Genomic DNA, 25,600 nt, shown 5'->3' with positions numbered 1-25,600 from the left:
TGCCAATGAATGCTTGGAGAGTGGAATTAAGTCAAGGGAGCTAGGGCTCCTATGCAAGTTGGACATGGAGAGAGCTTATGATCATGTCAATTGGAGATTCTTACTTTATATGCTGAGAGATGTGGCTTTTGCACTAAATGGTGCACATGGATCCATCATTGTATCTCTACGACTTGTTTTTCTGTATTGGTGAATGGTACATCAAATGGCTTTTTTAAAAGTTCCCGAGGATTGCGACAAGGTGACCCTCTTTCTTCGCTTCCTTTTGTTTTTGTGATGGAACCTTTTAGCAAGATTATTTCAGGGGTCGTGGTGGGCTGGTTCCTATCAGGATTCTCAGTGGGTGAGGTACTTTTAGGTTCGCTTAACATTTCTCATTTATTGTTTACTGATGATACCCTAATCTTTTGTTAGGCCAAACATGAGCAAATTTGAGCTTTGAGGGCTCTCCTATTATGCTTCGAAGCCGCGTCAAGGTTGAAGGTGAATTTGGCTAAATCAGAGGTAGTGCCAATAGGGTATGTACCCAATGCGGAGAGTTTGGCATTCATCTTAGATTGTAAGATATCTCAGTTGCCCATGGGGTGCAGCGTTCAAATTAAAATCCATGTGGGTTGATGTGGTAGAAAAAATGGAGAGGAAATTAGCTGGTTGGAAGCAGATGTACTTATCCAAAGAGGGTCGGATGACTTTAATCAAAAGCACTCTTTATAACTTACCAACGTATTTCCTCTCATTATTTCCGCTCCCCGCCAAGGTGGCTCATCGCATGGAGAAACTTCAATGAGATTTCCTATGGGGAGGAATAAATGATGAGTTTAAATTCCACTTGGTGAAATGGGCCACAATTTGCTCTCCCATCAAACGAGGTTTGGGAATTTGGATTTTGAAATCTTTCAACAAAGCTTTGCTTGGCAAATGGTTATGGAGATATCACCAAGAACAAGAGGCCTTGTGGCAAACCGTCATTGCTTTGAAGTATGGGGAATCATGGGGAGGTTGGTGTTCCAACGAGGTGAGTGAGCCTTATGGAGTTGGGCTATGGAAACATATAAAGAAAAGGGCGGGACACATATGCAGCACGTACTTCCTTCGTCGGAAACGAATTGAAGGTAAAATTTTGGCATGATTTATGGTGCGGCGATCGGGCACTCTAGGAAGTTTTTCCACAAGTTTATGCAAGGCAAGAAGGAAAGAAGCATCAATTGCGGATTTAGTTATCATCTCCAATGGCTTTTGCCAATGGAAAGTTACTTTCCTTAGAGATGCACAAGATTGAGAAATGGATGACTTTTCGGCATTCTTTGACCTTGTGTACTCCACTCGTGTGTCAGGGGAAGGTGAAGACCGTTAAGCAGGAGACTCAGTCCACTCTCGACACAGCAGACTTATCACCAACGGCTTCATCATCTGCAACAACCTTATCGGCTCCAACAACCTGATTTACTTTAATTTTTGCTTCCGCATATCTTGTACTCGATATCTATTGTTTATTTCAAATGTATTCTTATCATTGTAATTGTAAGAACCTGAGCTGTATAAAGAAACCAACACACGGATTGGTTTGGCATTGAGGCCAGAACCATTTATTCATATCTTATTTCTTTCATGGTATCGAGCCACTCTGCTCACGCACTTCTACACTGATTCTTCAAAAAAAAAAAAAATTCACCTCGTCTAATGGTTGCCTCATCATCTATCAATTTTATTGCCCCCAATCTTAGCCAACTTGTTTCGGGTAAGTTGGATGAGACTAACTATCTCATGTGGTTGTCTCAAATTGTTCCAATTCTCAAGAGTCATGATCTAATGGGCTTGGTGGATGGTTCTCTATCGTGCCCCTCTCATTTTCTCATTGATGATCAAGGGAAACCAACAACTACTCTCAATCCTGAGTATATCCTATGGAATTGAAAGGATCAATTTGTTTTGGGTTGGATTAATGCTACTCTTTTTGATAAAGTGGCACCATCTGTGTATGGTCTCAATTCGGCGTGACCTGCTTGGCTTGCCTTGGCCAACAAATTTGCTTCTCCATCTCGATCTCACATCAACCACTTGAAGCGGCTCCTCCAAACTTTGAATCAAGGTTCCATGAAGTGTGCTGCTTATCTTGATTTGGCAGATCTAATGGGCTTTTTGGATGGTTCTCTACCATGCCCCTCTCAGTTTCTCATTGATGATCAAGGGAAACCAACAACTACTCTCAATCCTGAGTATATCCTATGGAATTGAAAGGATCAATTTGTTTTGGGTTGGATTAATGCTCTTTTTGATAAAGTGGCACCATCTGTGTATGGTCTCAATTCGACGCGACCTGCTTGGCTTGCCTTGGCCAACAAATTTGCTTCTCCATCTCGATCTCGCATCAACCACTTGAAGCGGCTCCTCCAAACTTTGAATCAAGGTTCCATGAAGTGTGCTGCTTATCTTGATTTGGCAAAGCCACTAGTAGCACAACTAGGAGCTGTTGGTAAGCCCATTGATGATGATGATTTAATTGCTTACATTGTGAGTGGTTTGAATCATTCATATCACCCCTTTGTCACTTCTTTGTCCCTTGCCACCCGAGACAAAGCTCTCTCCTTTGAAGACTTCCAAGCCGAGCTACTATGTTGTGAGTTACTTCTAGAAACTCAACACCATTCAATCCCACCTGAAACCAATAATTTAGCCTTATTTGCTCCCAAACATCCCCAACAGCCTTACAACAGAAAGCCAAAATACCCCACAAAACCCCACCCTCAAACCTTCCACCCTCCATCCTATTCCAAAAAGCCAGCACCTAATACCCAATCTTATCCTTCTCCTTGACCAAATCATCCTCAGCAAACCTTTAATACCCCACGCACCCCTTGCCAAATCTGTGGCAAATCAAACCACCAAGCACTGGACTGTTTTCATCGCATGGACTATGCTTATCAAGGTCACCATCCTTCTACTCAATTAGCGGCTATGGTTGCTCAAACTAATGCTACACATATTGCCGAAGATCCTTGGTTCACTGACAGTGGGGCCAATCAGCATATTACAGCCAACCTTGAGCAGCTAACTCTTGCACAACCATACACTGGACAGGAACATGTTGCTGTTGGTAATGGACAATGTTTGAATATCAAAAATACTGGTTCTATTGTTCTCCATACTCCTACTTCTTCACTTAAACTTAGTCATATTCTTCATTGTCCTCAAGCTTCTGCTAATTTACTCTCTACTAATCAATTTTGCCTTGACAATCATAGTTTCTTCATTCTAATTGCTTCTCATTATTTTGTCAAGGACAACCACACGGGGAAGACACTGTTGGAAGGACAAAGTAATGGTGGACTTTATCCAATCAATTTGTAGTCGTCAGTTCTCAATAAACCACTTGCAATGACAGCAGTAGTAGGAGTCAAAGCATCGGTTCCAGTTTGGCATTCTAGATTAGGATATACTTCCCATTCAGTTGTTACTCAATTATTAAATAAACATTCTCTCCCTTATGTTGGTTCACTGAATAATAATGAAATCTATGAGCCTTGTCAACTTGGTAAAGGCAAACAACTTCCCTTTTTAAGTTCTCATCGAATAACAAGTTCACATTTGGAACTTATTCATTCCGATGTTGGTCTTCTCAACTCAATCTCTTAGTGGTTGCTGTTATTATGTTCTTTTCATTGATGATTTCTCTTGGTTTACATGGCTTTATCCTTTTCAAACTAAATCTGATGTCTCTGTTTGTTTTCTCAAATTGAAAGTTCTTATTGAAAATCAATTATCTTGCAAAATTAAGAACTTCCAAACTGATGGAGGTGGGGAATAAATGTCTAAACCATTTCAATCATTCCTTGCAACCAATGGCATTCATCATCGCATCACATGTCCCCACACTCCTCAACAAAATGGTACTGCTGAGAGAAAACATAGACATATTATTGAAATGGGATTATCCTTACTTGCTCGATCTCATTTACCTCTCACATACTGCGTTGATGCTTTCTTAACTGCCATATACCTTATTAATTGTTTGCCTACTTCAAATTGTTTGGCAAACTTCCCGATTATACAACTCTTTGTACCTTCGGATGTGCTTGTTATCCACTTTGAAGGCCATATGCATCCCACAAGCTCATGTTTCGTACTAAGAAGTGTATATTTCTGGGTTATAGTGCCAATCAACGTGGCTATAGGTGTCTAGATCCAGTTTCTCATAAAATTTTTATCTCTCATCATGTGGTTTTTGATGAACTTACATTTCTTGCAAAGGATGGATTGAAGTCCTCACAACCTTCCACAGTGGCTACCTCTCACGATAATTCATTCCCTATCTCATTTCTTTCAAATTTTAATTCTGATTTACTTCTCTCTAATATTGGATCTAATCTATCTCTTAGCACTCATGCAGATTCATCTACCTCTCATAATTCTCCTGACCAAATCAATCTATCATCTTTATATGATTTCGTTCCTCCCACATCCAGTTCAAATCCAGATATTTCTCCATCTCCACCTCACTCATTAGCCGAACCTATAATTCCCCTTGAGTCTCATAGATCCCATCCTATGACTACTCGGTCTCAAACAAGCCATCTCAAGCCTCGCACCTTCCCTGAGTATAAGACATTCTATTCCACAAAACATCCTCTTAAAGCTCTCACCAGTATAATAATGCCAATTGAACCTTGTTCTTACAAATAAGCCTCATTGCATCATGAATGGTGCACGGCTATGCAAGAGAAATATGATGCTCTGATTGCAAACCGTACATGGATACTCTGCCCTCAACCATTGAATCATAATTTTATTGATAACAAATGGGTCTACAAGGTTAAGCAAACATCCAATGGTCAAGTTGATCGACTTAAAGCCTGGTTAGTGGCTAAAGGTTTTGAACAAGAATGTGGCATAGATTTCATTGAAACATTCAGTCCAGTTATTAAACCTTCCACAATTCGAGTTATTCTTGCTCTTGCTGTTCACTTTGATTGGAATATACGACAATTGGATGTTTCTAATGCTTTCTTGCATGGTGTTCTATAAGAGGAAGTCTATATGAAGCAACCTCAAGGCTTTGTTCATCCAGATTTTCCTATCTATGTTTGCAAGCTTGAGAAGTCCTTATATGGACTCAAACAAGCCCCATGGGCTTGGTTCATGCGCCTATCTCAGTCTCTACTTCAGTTTGGATTTATTTCCTCACCAGTGGACTCTTCTTTAATTATTTATCATCAAGGAAATATTCACTTGCTCTTCCTTATCTATGTGGATGATATTCTTGTGACAGGCACGCATCCTTCTCTTATTGCTTCTCTTATTGACAAGTTGCAAATGGAATTCAAAATGAAGGATCTTGGTTCGTTAAATTATTTTCTTGGCATTCAAGCTCATCGAGACTCTACGAGCTTACACCTCCGGCAATCAAAATACATTGGTGATCTTCTCCATCGCACTAAGATGATTGGTGCCAAACCTTATCCCTACTAAGCTCCTCGGGACTTAAGCTTTCAGCTCCTGATGGTGAACCTCTATCAACAGCTCAAATTACTGAGTATCGCCAAACTGTTGGTGCCCTACAATATTGCACTTTGACTCGTTTGGATTTTGCTTCCTCAATTAACCAACTATGCCAACATATGCATTGTCCAAGATCCACTCACTGGTCTACTGCTAAGCGGGTTCTCCGCTATCTCAAAGGAACAATTGATCACGGCTTATGGTATCAAAAAGGATCTCTTACTCTTCAAGCCTATTGCGACTCCGATTGGGCCGGTAATCCGGATGATCGCCGTTCAACTACAGGCTATGTTGTATTTCTTGGTTCATGCCTAGTGTCTTGGACTGCTAAGAAACAAACAGTTGTAGCATGTTCCAGCATTAAGGCAGAATATCGGGCTTTAGCAATCACCATAGTCGAACTCTATTGGGTTAGAATGCTTCTCAAAGAACTCTGTATACCACTCTCTATCCCTCCCACAATTTGGTGTGACAACATTGGTGCATTAGCCTTAACTTCTAATCCAATCTTTCATGCTAGAACCAAGCATATCGAAATGGACTACCATTTTATCCGCGAGAAAGTTCTTAATAAAGATATTACACTCAAGTTTATTTGTTCTCAAGACCAGATTGCTGATGTTTTTACAAAAGGATTAAGCACCAATCGCTTTTGTGAGCTTCGGAACAAGCTGCAAGTGTGCCTACCCCCTTCCAGCTTGCAGGGGGATGTTAAGCAAGAGACTCAGTCCACTCTCGACACAGCAGACTTATCACCAACGGATTCATCATCTACAACAACCTTATCGGCTCCAACTACCTGATTTACTTTAATTTTTGCTTCCGCCTATCTTGTACTCGATATCTATGTTTATTTCAAATGTATTCTCATCATTGTAATTGTAACAACCTAAGCTGTATAAATAAACCAACACACGGACTGGTTTGGCATTGAGGCCAAAACCATTTATTCATATCTTATTTCTTTTCAAGACAAGATCTATTGGTGCCCTTCCAAGAAAGGAGTATTCACGGCCTGCTCCTTCTACCAAACCATGACCATGCACAACACGGATCCTTTCCCATGGAAGAGCATTTGGAAACAAAGGCAGCATTTTTTGTATGGACGGCTTCTTTAGGGAAAATTCTCACTATAGACAACTTGAGAAAACGTGGTATTATAGTTATGGACTGGTGCCATATGTGCAAGAAGAGTAGAGAGTCTGCTAACCACCTATTACTACATTGTGAGATTTCCATGACCTTGTGGAATGAAGTCTTTGCTCAATTGGGGTTAGCTTGGGTGATGCCGGAAAGTGTATGTGACCTTCTAGCTTCTTGGAGAGGTATTCGGGGCAACTCTCAAATTGCATCCATATGGAAAATGATACATATATGTCTATAGTGGTGCATTTGGAGGGAGCGGAATGTAAGAAACTTTGAAGACCAAGAGCGGTCGTTGGATGAGCTTAGAAATTTTTTTTTCAATACTTTACTCCATTGGTCGATTGTAATTGATTTCCATGGCATGCCTTTTCATGAATTCCTTGTATCTCTAAATTAGCACAACTAGGCATTGCTCTTGTATATGTCCCATATACTTGGGCATATGCCTTCTCTTTTGAGCAATAAAAATTTATTTACCAATCGAAAAAAAAAAAAAAAAAAAAATGAAGGTGCTTAACAGAATGATCTCCACCTTGGTGAACAGTGGCTTCGTGGCTGGATTCTCGGTTGGTGACCCCAATAGGGGTACTCTTAACTTTTATCACTTGTTTGTAAATGATATACTGATATTCTATGAGGCAGAACAAAATCATATTCAGGCAATGAGGGCACTGTTACTGTATTTTGAAGTGGCATCCGATTTGAAAGTGAACTTCGACATATCCAAGTTGGTGCCGGTTGGTAATGTTCGCAACATCAGACAATTGGCTAACACTCTTGGATGTAAGGTTTCCTCTCTTCTCATGAATTACCTTGGTCTTCCTTTGGGGGTAGCCTCAAAGGCTAAATCGTTTTGGGATACAGTGATTGAGAAGATTGAACGTAGATTGACAGGTTGGAAGAGATTGTACTTGTCAAAAGGTAGTAGGATCACTTTAATCAAAAACACTCTGTCTAATTTACCAACATATTTCTTATCTTTTTGTCCAATTCTAGCAAAGTGTGGCTACCCTTATTGAGAAACTTCATCGTGACTTCCATTGGAGCAGTTTGGAGGAGGATTTCAGTTAAGTGGGATGGTGTATTCTCCCCAATCTCTTCTGATGGGTTGGGAATTAGAAATTTAAGGATTTTCAATCGGGCCTTACTCGGGAAATAGTTGTGGTGATATAATATGGAACCAGAAGTCATATGGAAGTCAGTGATTGATTGCAAATATGGAGGTTTTTTTTTTTTTGGGGGGGGGGGGGGGGAGGGGATGTGGAGTACTAGGGAGGTACATAGGGTTTATGGAGTGGGAGTTTGGAAGCACATTAGACTAGGGTAGGGGTTTTTACTCGTCACACTAGACTTGTGTTGGCAGATGGCTCTAGAATATAACACCCTTAAGGACTCAATCCCTTCAGTTTTCATGATGACATGTGAGAAAGAAGCTTTAGTGGCTGATTTTATGGAGATATTTGGGGACCTAGTCCAATGGAACGTGAACTTCATTAGGGTGGCCCAAGATTGGGAGGTAGGCAGCTTTGAGGATTTCTTTAGTCTTCTACACTCCATGAGACCAAGCATGCAAGGATCTGAGACATTGTGGTGGGTACTCGTAGAAAAAGGTACCTTCTCATTTCGCTCTTTCTACAAGTCTTTACACAATTGCAGAATAATCATTTTCCATGGAGAAGGATCTAGCAAAATAAGACGCCTCCCAAAGCGGCATTTTTTGCTTGGATAGCTTCTTTGGATAAGATTTTAATGATGGATAACTTACAGAAATACAGGGTGATTATAGTGGATTGGTATTGTATGTGCAAGAAAAGTGGGGAGACTATGGATCATCTTCTATTGCATTTTGAGGTTGCTAGAGCGTTATGGGACCATGTATTTAAAAAGTTAGAGCTAGCCCGAGTTATGCTTGCCACAATGGTTGAGTTTTATGCCAGTTGGGCAAATTTAGGAGGCGTCCCACAAATTACAGTTGTGTGGAAGATGATTCATATTTTTATATTGTGGTGCTTATGGTAGGAGTGTAATGAACGGACGTTCGAAGACCAAGAGCGCTGCGCTCTACGCTTATTAGAGGAACTTAGATTACTTTTTGCTGGAACTTTATTTCTATGGGCCATAGCTGTAGATTTTAATGGCCTTGGTTTTCATAATTTTCTTGTTACTTTTCTTCCTAAAGAGGTGTTACCTCTTGTATACCATCTTGTGTACATGGGCTATGCCTATTCTTATTAATACAATCATTTACTTATTTTATTTATTAAAAAAAAAAAACAGTGACTTTTATGATAATCCTAGCTTTTGCCTGATTTGGGCTACATCACCTTCATCCAGATTTCATGCACGCTGAATTTATGGAGACCATCAATGGTGGCAAGATCACTTTGAAAACAACATCAAGTCATGGGTCTATTTTCTGAGGAGCTCTTTTTTTAACCTTTTAACCCCATAAACATTATTGATTATCCTATCTTTTTTATTTATTTTCTGGGCAGCACTTGGCAGTAATCTTGCAACTGTTTTTGTATACTTCTTTTAGAGAGCAGTGAAAATTAATGTGGAATTATTCTTAAAAAAGTCCATATTGCAAGTATTCAAGTAACCATCACAACTCCCCAACACTTCTGTAGCATGCCATTGGGGAGCATCTGCTAAGGAGGGCCTTGTATTGCCAAACTTGGGAAGCTCAAAATTTCTCAGTGAGAGTTTCCCTCTAGAAAAACCTCAAACTGCTTGCCATGAATACTTGCTTTAATCGAGGATTTAAAAAATTATTGTCTTGTGAGAAGTATGATGCAGATCCTTCTCTAGGTAGTTTCCCCAAAAGTGCTGAGCACTGTGATATCTCTTTACTATTGGCTGTTATGTTGAAGTTTTTGTATTATTGTACATAAAGTAGAGCATGCTGTCTATTTCTGATGTAGCTGATATACGCAAGCCCATCATCACATACAACAGCTTTAGAATTTTTGGTTCTACTGTTATAGAGATTTGAAAATATTGACTAAGGTATAAACAGGCTTGATATGGTGTATACTGCTGTCATTATTGTTCAAAATAGTCAAATAGAAATATAGTAAGCATGCATATTAAAAACTTGACATTAAGCCAGCCATACACGCTTTTTTCCTCCATAAGATTTGGCTTCAAGTGCCATGTACTAAGAAACTTTTTGTTTTCATCCGAGCACCTCAGTACTGTAGTTAGTTTCTGTTGCTTTACAAACTTCGGTAATGCAGATGATTTTATTCCTATTATGACTTTTTCTTCCGGCTAATAGTAATAATAATAGCAAATAATAAGAAGAATATCAATACTAGTGATAATAATAATGGTCATTTCGGAAATAACTCTCTTGTATACATCTTGTGTACTTGGCTTGTGCCATTTGCACTTTTAATGAATTTATTACTTAAAAAATGATGTCAATGACTCAATAACAACAACAAAAATATTCATTATGTCTTTTCTTATTTGATGAGCCGGTAATGTAATTTCTTTGTTTTTCAGGTTCTGGAGAGCTATGAACGTGCTTATATCAATATGGTCCGTGTCCAGCAGCTCTCAGAACTAGAGGAGGTTTGCTATGATATATCTAGATTCCCTTTCTGTTCTAGTCATTAAATAAATCACAATACGAGGAAAAATCTGTTTCTCTTACAGGTCATTGATTACTGTACCGTTGCTGAAGGACGGCGGGCCCTTATTCGCAATATGTGGAATGAACGAATACAAGGAGTGAAACGAAATGTTGAGGTAGATATGTTTTGCTTTTATTATGACTGATCTTACTTTCTGTAATGAGGTAGGTACCGCTGTCAGAAACAAACTGGCATATAGGAAATGAGGATTAGTCCCAATTAGACATTAGGTTTTAAGCATAGTTAATTGTAGAAACTCTAGTTACTCTGAAAGTAAAAAATACTTCATGGTAGAGCTCGGATTTGGGTGAATGCATAAAATGTTAAAGAAATGATGGGGATTGCTGCAATTAATGTGTAATTGTAGTTAGTTTTAATTTTTTATTAAAAACAATAATTTAAAGTAGTTAGAAATGTTTGGCTAATCTTGCATTCTTAATGGTGCACGTAAGCATGCTTACTACCATGATGAATACAATGGATAAATACTGCTGGGCGGCTGAGCTGTACTTCTTCCTTTGGTAGTTTTGCTGGCGTTTGGCTTGAGTTAATGCTAACCACCTGCAGTTTCTCCATTAATTTTGTAGACTGCATAAAAAGTTGGCACAAAAAAATCGGAATCGGAGTAGCTGTGATTTTGAATTGCATTTGTTCATGTTAATTATCTTTAGAGAGATGGTATTTCTCAGGATGTATATGACAGCCTATTAAATGGTTTTGGAGGTTTATGGTTGTAAAAATCAGGATTTGGTGTAGATGGTATTTCTCAGCATGTATATGACAGTGTTTAAAATGGTTTTGGAGGTTTGTGGTTGTAAAAGTCAGGATTTGGTGTAGATTGGTGGGTTTTACATATAGCATTGGATGGGGCAATTGTTGTTCTTCAGAAGTTAGGAGTTGCATCGGGATTGGACTCTAGAAAAGAAGGGTATGGGTTGGGAGAGGTTTCTGGGTCATTCCTCTTTTAAGAGCTAGATTTCTGCTGCTACGATTCATTTGCTTTTTTCTAACCTTTCAGATGCTTGGATATTCAGGTCTGGCAGGCACTCCTGGCAGTTAGAGCACTCGTTCTACCGCCTACAGAAGATATTGAAACTTGGCTCAAGTTTGCTTCTCTTTGCCGAAAGAGTGGACAGATCAGCCAGGCTAGATCTACTTTAGTTAAACTCTTGCAGGTCTATTTAGCACATATGTTCCAACAAGTATGCTAAGTTTGAGACTTGTACACATTCTTGTTTGCTTAACTCAACTTTGTATGGAATCATTTTCAGTTTGACCCCGAAACTTCTCCTCAAAATGTAAGGTACCGTGGGCCTCCTCAAGTAATGCTGGCATACTTGGAATACCAGTGGTCACTTGGAGAAGATGCTAAGCGCAAGGAAGCATTTGCTCAGCTGCAGGTATAGCATATTTCTCACCTTTACCCTCATGAATCCATGATCACTACTTCCTGCTAGCACTCTACTCTGTATTCCTCTTACTACTAATTTTTCTTGGCACAATTTTGTTGTAGAATTTGGCTATAGACCTTTCAAGTACTCCAAGTATTCAAACAATTGTGTCAACTGACTATGTAAGCTGTACAAGTCCAACCATTCCACTCATTGCCCGTGTATATCATAGACTTGGGACTTGGCAGTGGTCACTCTCTCCTGGATTCGATGACAATACTATTCAAGGTAATGACTTCTTGTAATTTTTTTTTGTAGTTTTATGTTTCCTTTGAAGATTTGATTCACCTCCCATATTCACAAAGTTTCAATTTTTATAGATATCCTTGTGGCATTTAAATATGCTACTCAATGTGCGAAAAAATGGGCAAGAGCATGGCATACCTGGGCCTTGTTCAATACAGCAGTAATGTGTCATTATACTGTACGAGGTTTTTCCAATTCTGCAGCACAGTATGTTGTTGCAGCAGTCACGGGATATTTTCATTCAATAGCATGTGCAGCGAATGCTAAAGGAGTTGATGATAGTTTACGGGTAAACCAAATCTCAATCTGAGGCCTTTTTGCAATGCAATCCTTTTCTTTAAATTATTCGGCCTGTGTAAAGAGGTTCTGTTCTGTACCCTATCTAGATATACATCTTTTCCATTTCTCCACCTTATGCGTGCTGCTTAAATGGGTATATAAGCAGTTTACAGTATCTGATGTTCCATTATGAAGGGAGTTGCAGTGATTATGGATGTTGATGAAGCTGAGTTTTTATATTTTTTTTATCTTGAAGAAATAATGCCAATAAATGCTTGTGTATCTTTGTATCCATATATAGACATATTCACTTACTGGTATGTATATTTCCATATCATGATCTGCATTTCTACCACACGGCTGTCAATTGTACTCTGCACTTAGTCTATTCTTGGAGATATGGTATTCATGGTTCATTGAAATTCTGGATCATGCCTTGTTGCTTGGTTTCGGTACAATTGACTCTAATAAAAAATTTCTATGGATCCTACTATTTGCTTCAGGATATACTTCGCCTTCTCACATTGTGGTTCAACCATGGAACTAGTGAAGAAGTTCAAATGGCACTACGGAAAGGATTTGAACATGTTAATATTAACACGTGGCTTGTGGTTTTACCTCAAATAATTGCCCGTATACATTCAAATAACTATCCTCTGAGAGAACTGATACAGTCGCTTTTGGTGCGAATCGGACAAAGTCATCCACAGGTTTGCTTTTGGTGGCTTTTATGTTCATGCTATCAATGTACTTTTGGATTCAATATTTGTAACTATTTCGCACTAATATTATTAGATAGAGGCACTTGAAAAAAATATATATTATAAGATTGAGGAATCAATCAACTTCAATGAGAGGTTATTCCTTTTTTTGTTTCATCTTTCCCAAATCCCCTTTACTTGTTTCAGTTTATTATTTTCTCGATTCTCTCTCCCCCCACCCGCCACATTATTCATATTTATCTGGTTATGTTGTATTTCCTAAACTACAAATTAACTCAACTAACCTTCTTTGCTGGTAAATACAAATACCCTGAAACTATTTTTGGGAATGGAACAAGGTGTTTGGCCATGTTGGGAAGTGGAAATAACGCCTTATGGATGAGCTACAAGGGTTTGATGTTCTCGCATAAGAATGAACCTTGTCAGAGATTGAAAAGTTGATGAGGTTTTTAGTCAGCTAGAGAGGATTATTCTATTCGAGGAGGGGAGATGGAGACGGAAGTCAAGAACTCTTTGGCTAAATGTGAGAGATAAGATTACATAAGTTTTCCATAATTCATGATGCACAAACAAGATGGATGGTCTCTATTTATTAGTGGCGTGGTTTTTTTAAGATAATACAGAATTCATTGAGCATATTTTGTAGTTCTAAAAAGTTCAGTTGGAGGCAAAAGGTGGATGGCAATATTATTATTCAATTGGTGGAGGGAAAGCTTTATATGTTGTTTGACAGCGTCTTTTAGCTGAGCGAGTTATTGGAGTTGGTGGCCCCAGGCTTTGATGGTTTCATTTTGGCCTTCTTTAAGACCTGCTGGGAGGATCTCAAAGTAAAATTTTTTTGCACTCCATGCTCAAGCCAAGTTTGTGAAAAGCCTTAATGCTGCCTTTATCACCCTTATCCTCAAGATAGTCGGGTAAGGATATTAGGGATTTGTGTCCTATCAATTTAGTGGGTAGTGTTTATAAAATCATCTCCAAGGTTCTTGCTAGTAGGCTGAGAAAGATGTTGCAGGAGGTTATGTCTCTTTCGTCAAGGGTGTCAAATTCTAGACTAAGTTGTTATTGCCAATGAATGCCTTGATTGTTGAATCAGATCAGGGGTGCCAAGAGTGCTTTGAAAACTCAATTTAGGAAAAGTTGTATGATCATGTTAGAAAGGGTTTCTTGCTGTATATGTTGACGAGTTATGGCTTCAAGAAGAAATGGTGCAAGGGGATTGTACACACTAACTGTACAGAGCATGTCTCCATTTTGATTTAGGAAACACCCCTCGGGCTTCTTTAAAAGAGCTCTTGAGAATTGAGATGGGGATCTTTATAACCTCTTCTACATTTATAGTGATAAGGGAGGCACCAAGTAGAATGCTGCCGATTGCTGTGAATAGAGGAGACTGCTATTAGGTTTTTCAGCGGGTCTAGGAATAATGAGCAGTTTGTCTAGTCTCATCTCCTTTTTGATAAGCCGACTCAACTCATAGGATTTTGATTTGCTCCTAGTCAAGTAATCTAGAATTTGCACCCTGATTTCTCCAGGCAGTTTAGGACTTAGAACCCTGTTCTTGTTTAACAAAGCTCTGTTGGGTAACTGGTTATGGCATTAAGCCATGTAGAAAGAGGCTTTCTAGCGAATCTCATTGGAAGCTAAATATGATGGGATGTGGGGAGAGTGGTCTTCATATTAGGTAAGTGGGGCTTTTGGGATTGGGGTTTGGATAAACATTAGGAGTGATAGAGGGATTACTTTATTTGTGTTAGCTGCAAGCTCCCTGATCAGGAAAACAACATGCAACAAAACATTCAAATAAATGCTCCTTTCTTTCCTCTATATATGCCAAGCATCCATGTTTAACAAGATATTGGTATGGTACTTATATTAAAAGGCTTAGCTTTGACGAAGAGATCAAGCAAAATTTACACTTTCAAAGTAATGTCCTGCATTCAAGTTTTCCAAGAATCAAGATCAAATTGACATGATGTGCTGTGTGAGGATCGGCCTTTGAGATGGCTTGCTATAAAGAGGCTTCAATAGCAAAACATTTGCAGATATTTAATATATATATACAGATTCCAAGGGAATGTTACTTTTTGTTTTTTCTAAGCAAACATATTATAGATATATTTGACGGTTTCAGTATATAATAGTCAACAGGGTGGGAGGCCCCAGCATTCATCCCAAACCAGGAAAAACAACACCAGAAAAAAAGATGGATCTGAGGCCAATGACTTGACCCCCACCCATTTCTCATAGGGAGAAGCCGCTTGAAGCAGTTTTGATAGACCGAAAACGGACCGTAAGACTGCGACTGGAAGTCGCAGTAAAGTGATGTGTGCTGCATGTTGCTGGTCTGGACTGGTTTCCGGAGACTTCCACTACCTCTTTCCCATGATCCTTGGTTAGGGGAAGCAAAAACATAGGAAGATAGCAAATTGGAGATGCACCGAATCACCGGCGGATGACCACCCGAGATAGTGGTAGCAAGTCACGCACCACGCTAGGAGAGTGGAGGATGGTCGGGTCCAAAGGATCCAAGGTCACTGGCCCTAGAAATGACATATGGCTGCAGCAGGCACTCCTTGGTGCGGAGGCACGTGGATCACACATGCTGTTTGAGCCGAGTGTGTGGCTCACGCGCCGCTATGTTTGGCATTCTTCTTCTGCCGTATGAAAGATCGGCAGTTGGAGAGACCTGCAGTGGGTGCATGGCGGTCATTGAGGGCTGGAATGGAAGGCAGTAGATTGGCTCTTCTCCTTGCTATGGACTGAAAACTAGAAAAAAACCAGTAGAAAATAAACTGAACAGATTCTGGGCAAGCCAGAAGGGAGGAAGGAGGGAGGAGCAAAAGCTCTTACCCCACCTTCTCTCCCTTTCTAGATTGAGACGAAGAGATGCTTGGGTCTTTTGGTAGAGAGGAAAAATGCCTATGGAGAGAAAAAATAAAGCGTCAAAGTGGTGAGAATATGTTTAGATAGAAAAATTTGTTGGGAGGTTTATAATGGAATGTTACTTTTATTAGATTAACAAATGATTGGGAGGCAGAGTTGACTTTTATTAGATTAACACATGATTGGGAGGCAGAGTTGATCTCTTCGTTCTTTAATTGATTTTACCCTTAGGTTGAGACAAGGCGGTGATGATAAAATTTGTTGGCAACCTAGAAATTAGACATTACTGAAAAGGTGTTCATGGAATGCAGTTCTTGAGATGAATAAATATAAAGATTCCAACAGGTATTCATGGAATGTGTTGCAAGCCATGTCCTCATTATAGATGCCTTTCATTTTATTTTAATCATTTTTCCTTCCACATGAATTATAATAATTCAATTCATTTTACAGGCTCTTATGTACCCTCTTCTGGTAGCTTGTAAATCAGTAAGTACTTTGCGTAAATCTGCCGCCCAAGAAGTGGTTGACAAAGTTCGGCAGCATAGTGGTGTACTTGTCGATCAGGTGAAATGACTTATTAATTATAATTTTGTTATTTTTCTTTCTTCTTTCTTTTTTTTAATTAAAATTAGGAATTTATAAGTGGGTGCTTATCTACAGGCAGAACTTGTATCAAATGAATTAATCCGCGTTGCAATACTTTGGCATGAACTGTGGCATGACGCACTAGAAGAAGCTAGTCGTTTGTATTTTGGTGAACATAATATTGAGGGCATGCTGAAGGCATTGGAGCCATTGCACGAAATGCTCGAAGAAGGGGCTATGAGGAATAATACAACCATAAAAGAGAAGGCATTCATTGAGGTTTTAGTCTGATTTCCAGCAGTTTTTGTTCTGTATTATTTTTACATAACTAATAGATTGTGCTCATTTTGCATTGTTTGAATAGTATTATCATAAATTTTGCTTAGAAACTCCTATGTTTAGCTAACTAAACCTCTCCAGGCTCCTAAACTTTTTATTGGAAGTTAGATCAAACCATTGCTTTGGAAAAAAATTTCAGAAATCTTGGAACTCTTCCCACTTGAACACATAAAGCATTGACACCACCTCTTTAGTTTAATGGTCGGTTCTTTTATCTCATGCGGTTTTCAGGCATATCATCATGAATTACAAGAGGCCTATGAATGCTGCATGAAATATAAGAGAACTGGAAAAGATGCTGAGCTCAATCAGGTATGAAATCTTTCAAAAGTAATTTGGTTCTTTATTTTCTAGCTATTTCCGTTCTTTTTAACGAAGAAAATTGTAATGAAAATAATGAGTATTATCATAACCTATCATTTAAACTTATACAGAACTGTAGTTAGACATTTGCTTCCTTTCTTCATGGAGCTTGCTTTAGTGACTTTTTTGCATCACTTTCTAGCTCCTTGTTTTGTAACTAGGTGTATGCTGTTTGTATACCTCCTGTGTACTTGGGCTATGCCTATTTACTGCTATTAATGAAATGATATTTTAATTATAGAAGAGAGAGAGAGAGAGAGAGACTACTATCCTGTCTCTGTGTGTGTAAAAATCAGGAACACCACTGTGATTCCTGACATCTTAATGGTTCCTTCTACGAGGTTGGGAGGATTAGAAATTTTCTACATAAATTGATGCCTCGTGGCGTTGGTCCTCTTCAATCAGCTTTTGGTGTCCATCTCATTAAAATAGCTGAAGATGCCATTGCATGTGAACCTACCTTCCCCAGCTTGCATGTCACTTCATTTTCAAGCTACCATTACATTCATTATTGTGAATAGGAAAATAAACTCCTGTATCCATATCAAACTGAGACCTCAGCCTATATATCTTAAGAAATGGAAGTTGGTTAGCAATTGAGGATAGGATGTGCAACTAAGACTTGCGTATGCATCTAGAAAAAGAATGGGTTGACTGAAATTGAAGAAGTGAATAGCTTCATTGTGCAACCCGTTTTCTGGTTTAGTAACCACCACAAAGTCTTTGGAAACCAACCCAATCCCAACTCTTATCATCAAGCCCCGAGTCCGCATTCTCAATGGAGGTGGTGTTTTTGATCGAAGAGGTATATGAGTTGGCTTGAATTATGTTGGGGGTGAGTTGAAACTGGGGGAGGTGGAACATGGAGTCAGAGAATGGGAAAGGGCATGGATGAGGACGATTTGGAGTCAAATTTAGATTCCATGGCAAGGAGGGAAAAAGGATGGCAGGCGGTAGGGAATTGTGTTGGTGGAGCATTGGTGAGTTGCGAGGAGTTGTGCAGACGAAGCAATGGTATAGGTGGGGATGGAGAGGGTAAGGTTGGTCTCAAGCCTGTTGTAGGACCAGGTGTGGGGAGAGGAGAGAGCAGTCTGGAAAATGGCTTACACATCTTGAGAGGGGTAAGCCATTTAGGTGGAGAGAGCAGTCTGTTGACCAACCTAATATTTTCTTTCGATCATAATTTTCTACCCCTCCCAATCACACACAGCTGAATATTTTCCCAAAAAACATTTTCATCTGGAAACAAACCTGGCCTTAGGATCCAGAACTATTCCTTTCTATTATATTTTTTTTAACTCAATAAATATCTTGTACACCTTGGTATGAGCAATCTGGACGCAGTGTGCATCCATACTTTGAATCCTCTTATCTGCAGGCAGTTGCTCTTACACCAGATTTTACTTTGTGGTTCTAAATTGTCATCTGCGTCATGGTTATAAGCTTTTCCTCTGCTCTTTGCCCAGACACAGGTTATGGGTGGCTTAGGGTCTCACTCTGCATTTTCTTGTGAATACTCATAAACCATGGGTCCTAATATTTTAAGGAATGTCTTGGTCAGGCATGGGATCTCTATTATCACGTATTCAGAAGGATAGATAAGCAGCTTCAAAGTCTTACTACCCTGGATCTGCAAGTAAGAAGAATCTCTATTTTCATGAGCTTTTTGTCCATTATAATTGCATTTAACATTTTTTTAACCAATGGAAACAAGTCTGTGTCTCCGGAGTTGTTAGAATGTCGCAATTTGGAGCTAGCTGTTCCTGGAACCTATCGAGCTGGTATGTTTGAGCATATATTTTCATCGCAACATGCTAGGATTAGACCTTTTGAGGTGAACTCCAATATAAATCACATTTTCATATTTTTCAGATTCACCGGTGGTGACAATTGCGTCATTCGCATCTCAACTCGGTATTATACCATCTAAACAGCGACCTCGGAAGTTAACGATTTGTGGGAGTGATGGTAATGATCATGCCTTCTTGCTAAAGGGACATGAAGATTTACGCCAAGATGAACGTGTCATGCAGGTAATTTCAGGTTTCCAGGTTTTAAAGGATATCTTATTCTATTTTCTAAATAAATATCACTATTTTTTCACTTCTGTCGGGCACTAACATACCCTAACATATTTGTTCTTGCCAGCTTTTTGGTTTGGTGAATACACTGCTCGAGAATTCTAGGAAAACTGGAGAAAAGGATCTGTCTATCCAACGATATGCTGTCATTCCCTTGTCTCCCAACAATGGATTGATTGGTTGGGTCCCAAATTGTGATACACTCTACCATCTCATCCGGGAGTACAGGAATGCCAGAAAGGTCAGTTGAAACCACTCTATCTCACATGTCCCTCATCTCTATGTTGTGTATTTGCCCATGTTGTTGAGTGATTGTGTGGGCCTTTGAGGGTAGCTGCATAGCTTGCTTGATTAAACATTTCATGGTTTCAGATTGCCCTGAATCAAGAGCACAAATATATGTTGAGTTTCGCCCCAGATTATGACCATTTGCCACTCATTGCTAAAGTGGAAGTATTTGATTATGCCCTGAAAAATACTGAAGGAAATGACCTAGCAAGGGTATTTATTCTTCCCTATGCTTGTTGCTTTTGTTCTATTGTTACTTATCAGTGCTGCATAGAATTGGCTTTTGACAGGTTCTTTGGTTAAAAAGTAGCACTTCTGAGGTATGGCTAGAGAGGAGGACAAATTATACCAGAAGTTTAGCTGTCATGAGCATGGTATCTGTTTGCTTTGTACCATCCTTCATATTCATATATATTTTTTTTCCTTCTCTCTTGTATGCTTTCCATGTATGTTGTGGATCTCTATGATTTGTACTAAATCCTCCCGTCCCCCATCCCCCCCCCCCCCCCCCCCCCCCCCTTCTCCCCTCTCTTCCCTCTGTTGCTGAATCTATCTCTAAAACTTGCATCTCTAGAGTGCCCATTGTTAAGATAATCACGTTAAGATAATCATATTTCAACGATCTCATTGCACATAGACATGAGTTCATACTAATTTAGCGTCATTAAGCACCATGATGCTAGCAGGTCCATATCAAGGCTTGACAACTTGTTTCACGAGGATGTCTGCAAGTTTTTTTTTGTTTTTTTATTCATTTACTCATGTTTTTTTATTAGTAATTTTCTAGTGCAATTTTAAGTTTTGAAGTGAGCTAAATTAAGTGTTTCTTATTTCAGGTGGGTTACCTTCTTGGCTTAGGTGATCGACACCCAAGTAATCTTATGCTGCACCGCTCTAGGTATCTTATATAGCAAGCGAAGCATTTAGGCCTGCTTTTGTTGAATTTTGCGGCATCTTACATTTTGGTGTTCTGTTGCAGCGGAAAGATCTTGCACATTGATTTTGGTGACTGCTTTGAAGCTTCAATGAACCGGGAGAAGTTTCCTGAGAAGGTTTGTCATTTGTGGTAATATGACTCAAGCTTTGTGAGTTTTTACAGATTAAAAATCTTATATTTTAGAATTCATAATGTAGGTACCCTTCCGCTTGACTAGAATGCTTGTGAAAGCCATGGAGGTTAGTGGTATTGAGGGTAATTTCCGTTCAACTTGTGAAAATGTGATGGAAGTTCTCCGAACGAATCAAGATAGTGTCATGGCTATGATGGAGGTAAATACTAAAAGTCCTATGTTCTGTTTGGAGTCTGTAAGCTTTGCCTTTAGGAAAAGTTAATGTTTTATATCTAATTACATGGATGTACAGGGTGAGATAATCTCCCCCATATGGTTACACATACAAGCTGTAGAAATAAAATATTGAATGGGTAAATATTATTCAGTTTAATGGATTAATGACAATTATTGTGGGGTATGCTCATTTTAAAGATAAAAAAAGAGCGAGCAATGATTGTGACTTTGGTCCTTAATGAAATAGAAAATAATGCTTATTTGAAATGATAGAATAAGGAAGTTGATCCTAAGGTATACATATTACAGGCCTTTGTTCACGATCCTCTTATCAACTGGCGTCTTTTCAACTTCAATGAAGTCCCACAAATGTCAGTGTTTGCAACCACTAATGTCCCCCCTGTTGTGAATGATGAGGACTCTGCTCCAGATGAAGAGCTTCCTCAACCTCAACGGGGTGCTCGGGAAAGGGAACTTCTTCAGGTAAGTTAGAACTTTGATTGTCAGATGATATGGAATTGTTTTATCGAGTTGCTCTTATATTATCAATTGGTTGTGCAGGCTGTTAGTCAACTCGGTGATGCTAATGAGGTCTTGAATGAGCGTGCTGTAGTTGTAATGGCTCGAATGAGTAATAAACTTACTGGACGTGATTTTTCTACTTGTCCTTCTGTATCCACGAGTTCTATCCAACAAAGTGTTGACCAGAGCACCTTAATTTCTGGAGATACCCGCGAAGTTGACCATGGATTATCTGTTAAATCGCAAGTTCAAAAGTTGATTATCCAAGCTAAATCGCATGAAAATTTGTGCCAAAATTTTGTCGGGTAAGATGTTGCATTATTTTCTTCGCTTTGATGTTCTCTTTCTTTCAGACATGATTTATAAAAATCACATAACCATTTACTTTATGAACGTTACACATTTATTATTTTTTTTTTTTGTCGGTAAATAAGAAGCTTTATTAAAAATATGCATAGCCAAGGCTAATCACGTGAAAGATGTTCTGAACTGAAAGTTCTGTCGGTCACAACACCTGATTTGTCATACCCGCAAAACTGAATTCTAAAAACCAGTAACCGTCTACATGCCGATAGCGTTTGATCAACTATGAATTCAGGAAATCCCGATATCTAATGATCACTACTTATTTGCCTGTTTCAGGTGGTGCCCTTTTTGGTAAGCGGAAGATTATCGATGTATATATGTGTATATTTTGTACAGAGCTGGACCATCTGATAAATCTTTTTCACTTCTTAGTTATTGTGTTATTGTATAGAAGTAATTCGAATTAATAAAATATGCATCATTTGTCGGCTGATCTTTGCTCTCAAGTTTTGATTGCTCCAGAAGTTGATACCCCTTGTGCATATGCAATCTGGCTAAGTTGAAGGTTAAGATGTTTAAATTGTGATTGTGGGCAAGAAAAATAAAAAGAGCTTTTGATCAATTCCCTGTCAGAATTGAAGTTCATTTGTCACCTCTTTTTTTTTTTTTTTTTTTTTTTTTTGTAACTCAAAATCCTTTTGAAGTAAAATTGCACAAGTAATTACAAGTTCAACAATTTCAGTTCAATTGTACTGTGCCCTCGAGTTTTTGCAATCCTTCTATGTGTCATCAGCTCTCTAGCCAGTTTTGCTTCTTGCCATTTACCAACACTAGCATATATATTGGAAAGAAGAACATAAACTCCACTACCCCGAGGTTCCAATTCTGTTATACGGCTTCTCAATTGATCAGCTAAATTCACGTTTCCATGAATCTCACAACCATTTAAAAGAGCACCCCATATGGCAATATTTGGTTGGGTTGGCATTTTCTTCACTACCCTCTCTGCCTCTTCAAAGCGGCCTGCTCGACTCAAGAGATCAACCATGCAACCATAATGCTCTATTGTTGGCTCTATGCTATAATCATCTACCATTGAAGTGAAATGTCTCTGACCTTCTTCTACCAACCCAAGATGGCTACATGCAAATAGAACCCCAATGTATGTGATCTCGTCAGGGATTACATTAGGATCCTCTTGCATTCTTTTGAAAGTACTTAGAGCTTCCTCTGCATGCTCATGCATGGCTAAACCAATTATCATGCTTGTCCATGCAATCGTGTCTTTCTTTTGCAATTCACAAAAGATCTTATGCGAACTTATTACATCTCCAACTTTAGCATACATATCTAATAGGGCAGTTCCAACGGCAATATCCTTGACAATGTTGGTCTTCAATACAAATGAATGAATATTTTGTCCCAATGATAAAGCCCCCAAATGAGCAGAGATACCTATGATGCTAAAAGATGTAGCTATGTCCGGTTGAAACCCACCAATCATCATATCACGAAACAGACCTAGTGCCTCCTCAACCCTGCCATATTGAATATAAGCACCAACCATGGAATTCCATGCAACCAAGTTTTTTTGAGGCATTTTGTCAAACAACTTCCTTGCGTATCCCAAGCTACCACATTTTGCATACATATCTATAATGGCAGTTGCAAGTATTATGTTGAAATTTGAGTTTGATTCAAATGGATCATATCCCTGATGGCAGATACGACTGTGAACCCATTTTCCAGAATTTATATCTCTACTATGAGAGCATGCAACTAATACATTAACCAAGGTTATTTCATTAGACTCTACACTCCAAAACTCCATCTCTTTATACACCTCTATTGCTTTCTTTGGCCAACCATTATTAACATACCCAGAAATCAAATTAGTCCAAGCCACCACATTCCACTTAGGAATAGCTTCAAACACTTTCAATCCTGCTACCATATCTGCACAGGATACATACATATTTAGTAAACCACAGGACGCATACACATCCGATTCAAATCCAGTTTTCAAAATTCGACAATGAATGCATTTCCCATGATGTGGATTCGTAATTACTGAACATGCTTTGAGCACAAAAGGAAACGTAAAATGGTCCGGTGAGTAACCTCTTCGCTGCATTTCTCTATACATATGCAAAGCCTCATCTGGGTTGTTGATGTTTGAGTAAGCTTTGATCATGGAATTCCAAATATATGCACCAGGCACTTCAATTTGGCTAAAAACTGACTCTGCATAATCAAGGTCTCCAGCTTTGGAATTCGCACAAAAATCAATAAGCCTGCTCAAGGGTATCACATATTTTATCACTGATGTAGTAATCATCAGCCCATGTAGTTGTCTCAACTCAGCCATGGTTTTGCATTTGTCTAACAAAGGCAGGATGGCGTTGTAGTGTTTCATCATATGCTTCTTTGTTTCAACTCAGCAGCATTGTTTGACTCCCTCTCTTCTAGGGTAACATGACCGAATTGTTAGCTTACGGCGGCCATTGTTTGACTCCAAATCGAACACGTCGAACACCCTCTGCCCCCTCTGCGATTTCAAAACAACAACCCACTTTCACAGCACCGTAGCATTTCCTTCCTCAAACCGAGACATCACAGATTTTTCCAGCCAAGCTACTTCGCCGGAAGACCCCCAGAAACAGCCGACCGGTCACTCCCTTCACCGTCGCACCTTTCCTGTAATTTCACGCCGAAATTCCTCTCCTTTCCTTTTTGCCGTTGTGTTTCTCTGTTAACGGTACCGAATTCCCTCTCTCACTTCAGTGTTCCCCCATCACGCACAGAGGAGGCCCATTAGTCCCCACCGTAGTTCGGACACCCCAGATCCGTCGCGTCTTCTCTCTCGGTAAGTCCCTGTCGCACAACGATGCCCCTCCAGTGATTTCCGTTTCCCTTCTCTGTCAACCTTACGCCTAGAAAATCTGAAATTATTCTCACTCTTCCTCCCTCGAAGCTCTCGCCGCCGTCGATATCGGCCAGCCACTAGCCCCGTCGCACCGCTTCCGCCGCCCGCTGGCCCTCTCTCTATTTCTCTCCTATGTTTCTCTGCAGCTGCCCTATCTGAGCACTTAAGCTAGAGCAGCAACCTCTCTCTCTCAGAGTCGCGCTAACAGTCTCTCTCTCTCTCTCTCTCTCTCCCTCCATTCTCTCGGCACCGACCCACCCCTCTGTAAGTTCATTTGTCACCTACAGCAGTGCTACATCCTCGGTACGAAGTCGGTCCCAGAAAGAAAAATTAAAAAAAATTATTTTTTGTTTGATTCTTTTCATTATGTTTTTATATTCTTAAATATTTAAAAAAAAATAACAAAATCACTAAAAAAAAATATTTTCTTAATCACTAAATCGAGATCCAATCAGGACCCATCTATGATCTATCGGTGTGCATAGCATTTTTGTTGTTAAAATGATAGTGTGCCGCTCTAATGTGACTACTCTAAAAGTTCGTTCATTAATTTAATTTTTTTACTTCATGATTAATGAAATAATTTTTAATGTATTGATATATTTTTTATTTTTTAAAAATATTTAAAAATATAAAAAATAAAAACTCACAATTCACAATTGTTTTAATGGGCAAGCCTAGCACTATTCTTTTTATTGTCACCAATGTTCAATTACTGTTGCCCCCTTTCTCACCGATCATGGGAATAATATTGTTATCATGCATGCTGCATGTTTAGGTTTGTTAAACTTCTAGTGATCTTGTTCAACGGATGCAATGCAACATTCTGATTATCATCGAGCTTTGTGTGAAACCAAAATATATTCCCAGAGGATCCTATTTTAAATGCAACAACTAGGTTTCATGATTTACTGGCTTCAGTTTTTTTTTTTTTTTTAACTCCAAAGCTCTAAATATCATCTCGGACAACGCAAATACTAGCAAATACGAAAGGGAAATTGCGCAGGAAATTAGCTTAGCAGCCACAGTTTGAATCA

At 39.1% G+C, this 25,600-nt stretch overlaps 2 protein-coding genes across 6 annotated transcripts in view; one reads left to right on the top strand and one right to left on the bottom strand.

The window, feature by feature from the left end:
- Positions 1–22,128, top strand: part of LOC122309761 (serine/threonine-protein kinase TOR-like) — a 63,427-nt gene extending 41,299 nt beyond the window's left edge. For 2 of the 4 annotated variants that reach the window (XM_043123404.1, XM_043123403.1), the window contains exons 36-57: positions 10,153–10,221; positions 10,306–10,398; positions 11,318–11,458; positions 11,555–11,683; positions 11,797–11,962; positions 12,055–12,269; positions 12,763–12,969; positions 16,318–16,431; positions 16,528–16,731; positions 17,023–17,103; positions 18,716–18,790; positions 18,869–18,935; positions 19,027–19,187; positions 19,303–19,476; positions 19,608–19,736; positions 19,814–19,897; positions 20,360–20,421; positions 20,503–20,575; positions 20,658–20,792; positions 21,119–21,292; positions 21,371–21,636; positions 21,974–22,128. In XM_043123404.1, the coding sequence (XP_042979338.1) occupies positions 10,153–10,221; positions 10,306–10,398; positions 11,318–11,458; positions 11,555–11,683; positions 11,797–11,962; positions 12,055–12,269; positions 12,763–12,969; positions 16,318–16,431; positions 16,528–16,731; positions 17,023–17,103; positions 18,716–18,790; positions 18,869–18,935; positions 19,027–19,187; positions 19,303–19,476; positions 19,608–19,736; positions 19,814–19,897; positions 20,360–20,421; positions 20,503–20,575; positions 20,658–20,792; positions 21,119–21,292; positions 21,371–21,636; positions 21,974–21,992 (2,838 nt within the window). In that variant the 3' untranslated portion in view covers positions 21,993–22,128. Of the gene's footprint in view, positions 1–10,152; positions 10,222–10,305; positions 10,399–11,317; positions 11,459–11,554; positions 11,684–11,796; positions 11,963–12,054; positions 12,270–12,762; positions 12,970–16,317; positions 16,432–16,527; positions 16,732–17,022; positions 17,104–18,715; positions 18,936–19,026; positions 19,188–19,302; positions 19,477–19,607; positions 19,737–19,797; positions 19,898–20,359; positions 20,422–20,502; positions 20,576–20,657; positions 20,793–21,118; positions 21,293–21,370; positions 21,637–21,973 lie in introns of those variants that run through there. The other 2 variants (XM_043123401.1, XR_006242514.1) reach the window with 2 other exon arrangements.
- A 192-nt stretch (positions 22,129–22,320) lies between these two features.
- Positions 22,321–24,884, bottom strand: LOC122309762 (putative pentatricopeptide repeat-containing protein At3g05240). 2 transcript variants are annotated; one of them, XM_043123406.1, is made up of 2 exons: positions 23,759–24,884; positions 22,321–23,593 (listed from the first exon to the last, which is right to left on the bottom strand). In XM_043123406.1, exons 1-2 carry the CDS (start codon positions 24,054–24,056, stop codon positions 22,359–22,361), a joined length of 1,533 nt encoding a protein of 510 aa, XP_042979340.1. In that variant the 5' UTR covers positions 24,057–24,884; the 3' UTR covers positions 22,321–22,358. The 2 variants fall into 2 exon arrangements, with proteins under 2 accessions (XP_042979340.1, XP_042979339.1); XM_043123405.1 differs by having other exon boundaries at positions 22,321–24,884.
- Between the last annotated feature and the right edge of the window lie 716 nt (positions 24,885–25,600).

Source organism: Carya illinoinensis, chromosome 5 (genome assembly GCF_018687715.1).
Source record: "Carya illinoinensis cultivar Pawnee chromosome 5, C.illinoinensisPawnee_v1, whole genome shotgun sequence".
Classification (NCBI taxonomy): Eukaryota; Viridiplantae; Streptophyta; class Magnoliopsida; order Fagales; family Juglandaceae; genus Carya; species Carya illinoinensis.
This window is presented reverse-complemented; position numbering and strand designations above follow the sequence as displayed.

What these genes read in the sequence shown, in the direction of transcription:
- LOC122309762 (XM_043123405.1), bottom strand. Translation starts at nt 24,056, where the DNA reads ATGATGAAACACTACAACGCCATCCTGCCTTTGTTAGACAAATGCAAA.